Source organism: Elaeis guineensis, chromosome 4 (assembly GCF_000442705.2).
Source record: "Elaeis guineensis isolate ETL-2024a chromosome 4, EG11, whole genome shotgun sequence".
NCBI lineage: Eukaryota > Viridiplantae > Streptophyta > Magnoliopsida > Arecales > Arecaceae > Elaeis > Elaeis guineensis.
In genome coordinates, this window is record NC_025996.2 from 57456215 (window position 1) to 57468681 (window position 12467).

A 12467-nucleotide genomic window follows, 5' to 3' on the forward strand; every position below is an offset into this window, starting at 1 on the left:
ACCCTTAGGGTTCGCAACCGGTTCGATCTTTAAAATGATAAAGTTTATAGGAAAGATAAAATTATCAATCTTGATTAAAACATCTTCTACTATTCCTTTAGGGATTCTAGGAGATCTATCTGAAGGAAAAACCACTTTTTTCTTGTAGGATCTTCCAGATCTAATGAGATCTGGGGTGAAATATTTTTTTTTAAATTATCCTATGATATTTTAGATCTAAGGTCTATTAGATTTAATTTTTATTATCTAATATTTAATCTAAAATTAAATCTAAAACTTGAGGATTAGAGAAATACCTCTAGGGTAACTAGATTACCCTGTAGATGATCGCAGCAATGCCCGAGGTTCTAAAATAGCTATGCAGTCGCCTGGCCTCTATCGGTATCCACTCGAGCAGGATCTGGATCATCTTCTTCTCACGAATCTCTGCTCCAAAAATTAGATCTGGATCTGATCTAGAAGATCTTCAAAAGATCTTCTGAAGCTAGAGCAGCAGCTTCTCGACAAATCTCTACAGCCTTCTGATCAGAAAGCCACCACGCCTTGAACAAGCACCAGATGGACGCCCAACCTCTTGGGCGTGAAGAGGGGAGGGAGAGGAGCAAAGGGGACATGGAGAGGTGGAGAGATTTTAGGCTTTTGCTGGGTATCAAGCAAATCTCTAAACCCTAGGCGCAGATAGGGTTTAAATAGACCCTATTGCGCCATACAGTGCCACATCATTCGACCAATCAAAAAATTCTAATTAATTCTGAAAAAATTTTGATTGATAGAGTGATATCATCTGATCATATCAGATAAGAATCTCCACAATGTCTCCTACTTTTGGCACCAACACTGGATAAACACAGTGAGATTGGTGCCCAACAGTTCGAGTCAATCAAGGAATCAAAATCCTCATCTCATGGGACTCTATCCTTATCCAATTAGGGCGCATGCCCGCACCCACTTTGAGGTCTAATTTAGCAGGTGGACACTCCATAAAAACTCTCCAATGACCTCTTGCCAAGTGGCCTTCAGTTCAAGATCCATAAGTCAACGTTTGACCAATGTCCTAAAATGAAAATGGCAGGTGATAGGAATTGGCAGATGCTTGTCTTAAATTCATCTCATGAATTAAGACAAGACTTTTTTGAGCTAGACTGGCTCCAATCAGACTGAGAGAAACCTTTTCAAGGTTCTCTGGGTGAGTCAAATCATATTTGGCTCAGTCAAGATGAAAAAGATTGCACGAGGAGAAAGTTAGGCTCAATCGTATGCTAGCATAATTTTTTTGAACCTAATTGGATCTAATCCAAATCAATCGAACTGGGCTAGCTTGATTGATGACATCCAGACCCTAACTCTTATTTGTGTGACCCAGTTAGGTTCATTTCTGTATGGTAATGAGACATGTCGTGATCTCATCATCGACATCATCAAAACTCCTTTCGATGGACCAGAATTCTTCTGATTCAGATAATTAGAATGATCGATCATCAAGATCATTCTAATTGCTCTCAAAATCTATCAGTGATACCTAGCAATATATGGTGGCAACCCATCAGAAATGAAGATGAACCTCTCGATGCAGCTACCTGTGTGATTGAGTTCTTCTATCATGAGTCTCGACTGAATTAGGGTTAAGGTGAACTCGTCAAACCCAACATCAGTCATATGAATCAATCAATTGATCCGAGTTCGATGTGAAACCCCAATGAAAAACTTTTTTCCATTATTTCACTCTGCCATGGTCATGGGCTTAAGGACTCGATCTTTCAATCATCATAGGACTACTCCTCTCATCTACCGAGGTTGATAGATCTCATCTTAGTGCGATTGGTTCCTACAATGAATATGCTACAGCCAACATATACCTCAGGATTTCAAATAGTTAGGAGATCGAGTTATAGTGTAGTCAAACTATAACACACTCAAGGTGAACTGTCGATGCATCTCAAGTCAAAGAACTAGACACACAGCTGCAGCATCGAGCTAGTCATCGATGAGAAGGTAGACTTCCTTATGACTACTCGAGGTGATCACGCTCAGTACTCTCATTCTCAATGAATATCTGTACTCTCACTCCGATGTCTCCACACCATAGACTCAAGACACATCTATCCTAAGAAAGCGATCGTACACCAACCTTCCGGATCGATCACCATCCTCGTGATGATCCTATGGTCAGGAGCTGTTTATGAGTTAGTTATGTAAATTCGTGTATTAAATTTTCAACTTTTGAAAATATGAATTAACATTCCTACTAACTCAAAGGATGTATCACAGACATAATGTACACAATGTGATAGTTGAATAATCTTTTTATTTATTTATAGTCATAATTATAAATTTGCCCTTAGATTTGTACAGGAATGTGTCAGCCAATCTGGTATCTAGGGCACACATCTAATACTATCTGCTAATTGTAATGTGATTTTTGTTGGTAGAAGTTCTTCTAATCCTAGTTGCTTATAAACTAAAGATAGAAGAATATTTACACTAGCTCCTAAATCTAGCAAGGTCTTTTCAATGTGGGTCTCTCCAATATCACATGAAATTATCGGAGATCCTGAATCTTTATATTTTATTGGCACATGACTAGATAAGTATGAACTCACACTTGCTGCTAAAAATACTCTCTTGGGTACATTGGTGGTTCTTTTTTTAGTACAAAGGTCTTTTAAAAATTTAGCATAAGTTGAAACTTGTTTAATCATGTCTAGAAGAGGGATATTCACTTGGACTTACTTAAACATCTCTAAAATTTTATCCAAATATTTCAATTTTTTATTGGACCTTAGTCCATTTGAAAAAGGAGCTCTAGGAATTGTAGATTTTGGGCTTGGTGTACTATCAGGATTAGAAGCTTGAGTTTGTAAGGTAGGTTGTTCATAAGATGACTCAACAAATGAGTTCTCTCTATCATCGAATGTACCTACCTTATTGTCCGCTTGTTTCTCAGATCTTAAGGTGTGAATAGCATTCACATGATTAACTTGATTTCCTTATTAGGGTCGTGGACCATTTTGGTTTCTCGGATTATGTTCAGATTGGTTTGGTAGCTTACCTCGTTCTTGCTTGCTCATAGCAGAGGCTAGCTGACCCACTTGCATTTTCAAATGGGCAATGGCTTGGGTGTTAGTATTTATGAGTTAATCTATGATTTGTATGAAATTGCTTAGTGTAGCATTGGTGTCAGCACTGGATTTGGCCAAGACTTCTAAGCTTTTCTCTAGAGAACTAAGTTTCTTCTCATTATTATTGAAGCCTGGTGGGTTGTTTATCATAGGGTTAGGCCTTGAATTTTGCTGGTTGAAGCTAAGACCACCTACATTTGAGTTTTGTGACCATGAAAAATTTGGATGATTCCTTCAACCTGGGTTATATGTGGGTGTATAGGGATTGTTTACTGGTCTCTGATATGTGGCATTTACCTGTGCACATCCATTTTCTATTGGGTTCATTAGGAAGGAGCATTCTTCAAGGATATGGTCGGTTGCACTACATGCATTGTACACGGGTGCAGAAACTTGGTTCACACTGGTGGGTCTCTGTAGTTCTAAGGCCTCTAACCTATGTGTTAACATTGCAATTTTAGCCTTTGCAGTTAGGAAAGTTTGAATTTGGTGCATTCCTCCTCTTGAAGGTGTTAGTTTCTCAGGTTCCTTAGTTATTTTCCATTGTAAATTTTTCTCAGCTAGGTCTTCTAAAAATTGTTAGGCTTTAGTGGGTTCCTTATATATGAATTGACCCTAGCATATGGACTCTAGCATGGTTCTAGAATTTGAATCTAGTCCTTCATAAATTATCTAGCATAGCCTCCAGATTTCTATTCCATGATGTAGGTATTAGGTCAAGAGGTTCTTAAAGCGATCGAAGTATTTTCAGAATGATTCTTCAGCTAGTTGGTAAAATTGGTTTATCTCATTCCTAATCCTAGCTGTTTTGTGATGGGGAAAGAACTTCTTTAGGAACACTCTTACAAAACCCTTCCAGATTGTGACAGATTGGTTTGGAAGACTATAGAGTCATTTTTTAGCATTGTCCTTAAGGACAAAATTGATCAGTCTTAGCTTAACTTTATCCTCTGACAGTTGTTGCAGCCTCATGATTGCACAAACCTCTTCAAACTCTCTAATGAATATGTATGCATCCTCTATTCTCATGAATTTTGAAAGCATGTTAATAATTTGAGGTTTAATTTCAAAGTTGTTTACAGTAGGTTGGGGCAACCTGATGCAAGAAGGTTGGACAGAACCGACTGGATAACATAAATCCTTAAGAATTTAGGGTTGATTGGGTTCTCCCATTGTAGAAGTTGTTAGGTTTGAAACAGGAATCCAATTAATTCTTACTAGTCGATCCGATACCCTTTTCTACGAAAGAAGTGAAGAAAATACTTTTTTTTATTTTTTATTTTAAATTTTTTTTTCAATCAAGTTTTCAGTCAAAAGAAGAGAAAAGAAAAGAAGAGGAGTCTTAACTAAGATTTTCCTAATTCTAGATAGCTTCTAACTATCAAGGTCGCCTTCGAGCACTTTAAATTCGAAATCGACTAACCGAATCAGCCAGATAAATATAAGATTGATGGGAGGTTCTTCATATTTTTGCAACGGACCTAATTAGATAATCATCTTTCTTCAGAATGTAGTTCCTGAACCACTTTCCTAGACATTGACAGGCTAACCCACTTGAACTCGATCCAACTCTTGGGTTTCCTTGTTCTAATGAGCTCGAATGTCTCTAAGACTGACGTCTAATTAATTTTATTTAAGGATTAGGTTATGTAGATGCAAGGAGGTAATTTGTGGGCTAAGGAAGGGTGATCAAATCTCCATCTTATCTGATTAATGGGTGATGTCCTTAAGATATATTATGAAAATACAATGCAAAGAAAGCAAGGTGACCAAATAAAGTGGAAGATTTTTAAAGTTTAGTTGTTTCTTTATATTAATTAAATCTTATGCGATTAGTATTTTTTTATTTTATGTTAATCTAATTACAAAAATTAAAGTAAATATTGAGTTTTGGATTAGTGAGTTATGAAAAAAATAAAAAGATTTAACTAAAAAAAATTAAATCAACTAATAATAAAAGAAAACTTATGCAATCTAAATAAAATATGAGAATTCTAATCTGTATTAAAAATAGAAAATGAACTAAGCAAATAAAGCAGCAATTAAAAGAAAAATCTAAGAATTAAAGGTAATATTTTTTTTATGTAAATCAAAATCTATCTTAGAAGAACCATACAATGTAACTTCCTGTTACGTCAGGACAACCTTATGTCAGGACAGATTTTGATTTGACTAAAATAACTAAAAAGATAAAAAAAAATTACTAAAACTAAAAGTACGAAGAACAAGAATTTGAAATATAATTTAAACACGCCAAATTCTCCGGCAACGGCACCAAAAACTTGATGTATCTTAAATTTATCGCAAGCGTACGGTGTGCAATATAGCACGTCCGATGAGTACGGATCGATCTCACGAAGAATTAGATTTTAAACTGTATTTAAATGCTTACTCAGACGAGCTTTAAAGGAAAAGAAGAGAGATTGATTGTTGAATTATGAATGACCAAAATAATAAACTAATCAATTATAAATATAAATTATCTCAAAGATCTAAGGCTTTTGAATCCACTAGACCTATGAATTAGAGAGCCTTCGTATGATTTCTCTTATAATATCCCTTGATTAAGATGTAAAACATGAACAAGTATGGATCATGAAGAGATTTAACTCAATTATGATCCATCAAGCATTTTGTTTTTATCCTAATTAAGAGACTCTTCCTTTCTTCTCTTCTCTTGTATTGTCCAAGTATAGGCTATGAAGGGATTCTGACCCAACTATAACCCATCAAGGATTTCATAAGAAAAGAGAAGAAATGGTTTAGAAAATTGTGAGCCTTCTATCAATTATTCACTCTTGCACTGAATCAAGTAGGGACTATGAAGGGATTCTGATCCAACGATAGCCCATCAAGTCTCTTGACGAGAGAGATGAAGGGAGAAGGACACCAAAAATTAAAAGCTCGGAAAGAGAGATTCAATGGAGTAGGCTTCTATTCATGATCTAGCTTCATCGTAAACTCTAGAAGGATTGCTTAGCTAGACATAGTTGATTTGAAGTTAAAAAAAATAAAATAAAAACTAATTCTACTTGCTGGACTTGAACTTGTGGAAATTAAAAATTACAAAATTAAAAGATGCAGAAATTTAAACTACCTTATTGCAGAAGTTAAAATTATAGAAATTAAATAGAAAGAGGACAAATAATTTATTGCTGAATAAAAATTCTGATACAAAAATTTTTAACTCATAAGCCATTAACAAGGCTTGGAGTTTGAATAGAAAATAAAATAAAATTTCTTACAGAATCAGACTTCTTTTCCTCTCTTGGTTTGAGACCAATCTCCTCCTGGCTGACTCTCCTTCTCGTATATTGGGAGGGTGGAAGAAAGTGAAAATAAGGTGGCTAAAAAGTTTTAAAGGTAGATATGTCTGTCTGTCATACAGACCCCCTACAAAAATTATGGAGTGGAGAGATCCCTTATGAATGGAGGTATTAGGCTTTATTTATAGGTATAGACAGGGAGGAGGATTTTATATTTTTTTGATATGAGACTAAAAGGAGAAGATAGATAAATAATTAGGATTTAATTTGGAAAGTATGGATAGATGGATAGGCAGTTGGTTAAATAGGAAAGATAGGGATGAAAAAAATATTTCTCTCTCTGTTGCCGTTAGTGACCCAAGTAAGGTCAAATGTACACCATATGAAAGGATCTTCGCAGTTTCCATTTTCGTTCACGCGGCCAAACAGCACCCGACCTCCTTTATTTCCTTTATGTTCCACATTCATGCACCCAGATCTCGTATAAAAAAAAAACGTGTCAGCTCCCTTTTAAGCCAAGTACTGTTTCAATGCTTTTGGTTCCCATGTCAACCAGCAACCAATCAAATTTTAATCTTAATCCATATGTCGCCATTTTCTTCCTTGTGGACCGAGCGATCTACGATGGACTACTAACTTGCAAATTGAATCGGATCATCTTCCGACTTTGAATTTAATTTCATTTCGACTCCATTTCTGATCTCGTTTGATCTCTCTAAGCTTGCAGATCGAGCTCTCCATATTGGTACAGCTCTTTTCTATAAAATATATAAAGAAGTATTAATTTTAGAAAACTAAAAATAATTTAATCTATAAATTAATATTTCTATAGATAAATTTATACACCTATCATATAACATATTGATATAAAGAATATGAAACAAATATCAGCAATCTATCAACATATCAAACTATTAAATAATATAATAAATAAATACTTAAAAATATATTTAATTATTTACTTATACAATAAATGAATAATACTATAAATAAAATAATGAAGATCATTTTTTTTTTTGTTTAAAGATGAGTGGCAATATTTTGAGACTAAGAAAATAGGGTTAAAGATGGATCAGCTAAGATCGTGCCATGGATCCAAAGAGGCTTAGGAACAAGGAAGAGATCAGAGGAAAAAGAAGAAAAACAGGAAGGAGAAGAGAGAGGAGAAAAGAGAGGGTATAAAAGAGATATTATCATCTTTGACTGTTGGTAGAGATGGAGTAAAAAGGAAGGGCGCTGGCATGGGATTGGAGATGCGGCATTAAGAAAGGATTTCAGTTGAAGAAGTTAGAGGAGCGATATTTGTAAATAAACCAAAAATCTATCCCTAAGTAAGTCTCTGTAGGATTAATCTTTCCCTTCAAAACCATCAAGGATAAATGCACTTAAATGGCAGTAGATGGCAACAGTAAATGATAGGGATCTAAACATAAGTACTTAGCAGTCCAGAAATATTTTATTCCAATCGAAAAGTTTAAAAATTTTAAAAAAAAATTTAGATCCACCCAGGGACTGATAGAAAATTTTCTCATCTATTTTAGTACCGTTCGAAAATATCTAGTTGCAGTGGTGTTGCAAGGCATGACCGAAGTAAATAACTTTAGGTGGCACCACATGCAAAAAACAAAGCTAAGGTCAAAAAATGATTGTACGCTGGTGCATTGAAAACTTTATCTCATACTCTTTCTCCTCGTTTTATTAATTTCATAAACTATGTATTTAGATGGCATACAGGGCAGTGCGAAATGGATATAACACACGAAAGTAATTTAATAGTAATAAAGTTTATTCAAGGGCAGAACATGCATGCTCTCCACGGTTTACAGTGCGTACAGGCACAAATATGTTCTACGCTATTCATACGGTATACATTATTCCAAACTTATTATATTACAACACAACGATCTCAACCTCCATATTTAGCCTTGTAGTCATTCCAAAGCTGATCCACTGTCTTGCCAAGAAGCTCCACAAAGAAGTCATCACTGTACCCATTCTTCATCTTGGCATTAAGCTGAGCCACAAAACCACTCTTAAGACTGTCACAGTAGTCAAGGAATCGAGCAGTAACATCGTAACCCTGATCCCACCTGTCTCCCTGCCCAGGCTTAACCCAATGGCTCGGAGCATACCCAGCCTTAAGCCTCACATAGTCTGCTATCCCTTCTATAAGCCCTCCTGGGGCTGCACCATTGCCGTTCCACTGCCAGACATGGGTCATCTCATGATAGAGCACGCCGGTGATCTCCGTCTTCACATCGCCGGAGTAGCTGGCGATGTAGTTGGCGCTGACGTGGATCCCGTTGTTGCTCGTGTATGCGACGCCATCCATGGTTTCGATCACCAGAGTGATGAGCTGGACATCCTTCCTGTCCCCTTCCGACTGCTCGAAGGTTGACCATATGAAGGAAGAGGCAGCTTCCAGCACTTGCTTGCTGTAGTCGAGACCGATCTCGTTGTCGAAGCGGGTGCCGCCGGGGGTGCCGGCGGCATTGTTGCTCACCTCATATTCGACCGCCCTGGCGGTGTCCAAGGTGGCAGAGGCCAGGAGAGAAGCAATGAACAGAGATAGCAGTGCCATTTTTTTCTATCCTCAGCTTGTGAGGAAGCATCAAGGCAGGATTTCTACTTATAGACTTGGCGTGTTTGCAGTCTGAATGCACGTGTTTGACTAGTTATTGCTTATTAGTGGTTCGCGGCAATTGACGGGGTCATGGACTTGACTAAGTCGTCATTGACTCCAGCCGTGTCCCGTATGATTTAAGTAACTCGATGCCTTGCTCATGTGACCCAGGGTTCAGCCAATGCGGGAAGCTTTTGTCTGGGTCCCTTAGCTCTGTACTCGTCCGCCGGCCGAGCTAATTTCTCTGTTTTTTTTGGTCAACATTTCCAAACGTTTGGTTGACTTTTAGATAACATCACATCGCTCAATGCAACATCAATTAACCTTTATTTAGGCCGGCTGAACGCGGGTCATACGGGATGCCTGCCCGTCAGTTTTGTAAGATATTTTATATTATGATCATTTAAATTGCTCACATATAAGAATGATGTGATCGTCTGTTTGTTAAAAAAATATATTAATTATATAATATCAAAAATTTATTACAAATGGAAAGCCGTATTTGATTCCAATCTAAGCCCATTTTGCCGGCAAATGGATGATGGGATGCACAAATCTTTCATCTAAAAATTATTGATTAAAATACTCTTACCCTAGATATCTCAGAGCTGCAAAATGAAACTGTCACATCATTTATTATTGAGAAAAATATACTATTATCCAAGCTTGACTGATCATTTTGAATAAAAAATTCACTATTAATTATGATTGGCTAACTTATAAAAAAAATTGCCAATGATTATTTTGTAGAAAATCTTCTAGATGGTGTCATGATGCTGCTATGCTTCTTCTGTCAAGATGGTATTTCAAAGTTTGACCAGCAATTACTCCACGTTTGCTGCAGGGGATATGGCCGTGCTGTGCTTGGAGCACCATGTTTTAAACTTTTATATATCCTGACTTGAGTCAAATGGAAGTTTGAGACTTTGAGTATTTTTATATTTGGAAAAGCTGGGTGGGACACTCATGTCTTCTCAATCTTTACTAAGAAAAGATTATATCTCCTTTATTTATCCTTGCAATTCATTAGAAGGGCATAAATTGTTATACAGTTATCTTATCTTGGTACATAGTTAATTCGATATAGTATACAATTAAGATATCATGATATATAGTTAAATAAGCATAGTATATAATTATTTTAGTATGGTACATAGTTAACCTAATATAGTATATAATTAAGGTATTATAGCACACAATTAAGATATTATAACATACAATTAAGATATAATGGTACACAGTTAAATAAATATAATACATAGTTATTTTAACTTAATAAAAATTAATACAATATAGTATACTGTTAAATAAGTATGGTATACAATTATTTTATCTCAATACATTGTTAATCTAACATAGCACACAATTAAGGTATCATAGTATACAGTTAAATAAACATGATACATAATTAATCTAACATAGTACCTAGTTAATATGCTATGATAGAATCAAATAAAGATGATACATAGTTATTTTACTCTGATATACAGTTAATTCAATAAGATAAACAGTTAATGTAACATGCTACATAGTTAATGTATCATAGTACATAGTTAAATAAACATTATACACAGTTATTTTTATTCTAGTACATAGTTAATCCATATTAGATTAATTATGTACTTTTCTATTTTAACTGTATATTAGTACCATACTAGAATAACTATATATCATGCTAGAATAACTGTGTACTATATTAGATTAAGTGTATACTATATTGCATTAACTATGTTCCATTGATTGAGATCACTTGTGGTATAGCTGATGCAGTAATATAAAGAGATCAAGCCAAGATTTAGAGGTTTAAGGTATATATCCTCTTCAAAAGCAACACATTTGCTAGATTCGACATCATTCAGTGCATTTTCCACGTTAATTGTGTTAGGGTCATATAAATGGTGTGCCAAATTACGTGAATCATATGCTATACTAAATTAACTATGTACCATGATACATTAATCATATACCATATTAAATTAATTATATAGTATAATATATTAATTATGTATAATGTTAGATTAATTGTGTACCAAGTTATAGTAATTATGTACCAAGTTATAGTAATAGTGTACTCGATCATAATAACTATATGTTATATTATGTTAATGGTGTACTGGATCATATTAACTGTATATCATGTTAAATATGTATCATTGCTTCAATATATTATAAAGAGCATCATTTTTATCATAGCCATTCATGATCAGAACTAAGAAATTTAAGTACATAGGTAGGTCCAAACACACCGACCACTCAAAATTGGGCCTGTGAATGCAGGATCCCAATAATGAATTACTCAGGGTATTAATCTTCATTTATATTTTAGGGGGATTCACTTAGAGCTAAGATCTTAGTTCACAAGATCTCTGGCATCAACTAGTATCCTCTCTCCTAATTAATTTATTTATTTGATATTATGAATATTATTAAAATATTATTAATGTATAACCATTTTCTTTACTATTTTATTTTATTAATTCACTAATATGATATTTTGATTTGATTTGATGATTGATGACAAAATGTTTCAGCCTTTCATGAATTCTATCGAGGAAATGGATAATTATTGCAATACATAATCGAGCTTTGATGTGAACGTGCTGTGACCTAGACTTTCCCCATCCGAATACTTTGGTCCCCTTCCCACCATCCTTGTATTTGTACCAAAAGAGTGATGGAGAGTGGAAGTGGTGCATTTCTAAGGTGATCTCTGGTGAGGGTGAAGGTTGGGACTATTACTATTTCAAGAATGATTTTGAGAAGCAGGGAACGAAGTGTAATAAAGAGAGATAAAGGATAAGAGTTATGAGAGTTGGAGGAGAAATGATGGTGGCAAAGAAGAGAGTGATGGTGGTGATAGTACAAAATTGGCGAAGCACGCCCTGATGTAAGTAAAGCCATCAAAACGGGCTGATCTGGCCCATAGAGTGCCAGCCCTTCACGGGCTACTGAGCCTATTAAAGCCAGGCTAAAAATATTTTTTTGATAAATAAGCCATCAAATAGGTAGCCCAGTCTTGGTTCTTATAAGTAAAGGGCCTAAATAGACCAATCCTTATAACTTACCAAAAAATTAAAAAAATTAAAAAAATTATAAAAAATAAAAAAATAAAAAACTCTCAAACATAATACTTCATTAAATAAATAAATAAAATCAATCCCAACATGAAATTTCAAAATACCAAAAGTAAATATAAAATAACTCCAAAAATTTTGTAATATTGTCATAATCTCCATTCTCTACAAGAAAAAATATCACAAACTAATTAAACTTTACAAAATCAAAGAAACCAATAAGTAACAAATATTGTTCGAATAACATTGAGTCCAATCATTGAAATTCAGTTCCTATTCTCAATTAGAACATTTTAGATAATTTTTAATTAGAACATTAGGAAAAAAAGATGGAGGGCTTAATAAAAAGTCAGTCACATGACTGACTTTAATATTAAACTCTCAT

The 12467-nt window shown here is 34.8% G+C and overlaps 1 protein-coding gene across 1 annotated transcript; it reads right to left on the reverse strand.

Annotated features, from left to right (window-relative positions):
• Positions 1 to 8150: 8150 nt before the first annotated feature.
• LOC105034737 (uncharacterized) lies at positions 8151 to 9002 on the reverse strand. The gene has a single exon (XM_010909999.4). It carries the CDS (start codon positions 8964 to 8966, stop codon positions 8292 to 8294), a length of 675 nt encoding a protein of 224 aa, XP_010908301.1. The 5' UTR covers positions 8967 to 9002; the 3' UTR covers positions 8151 to 8291.
• Between the last annotated feature and the right edge of the window lie 3465 nt (positions 9003 to 12467).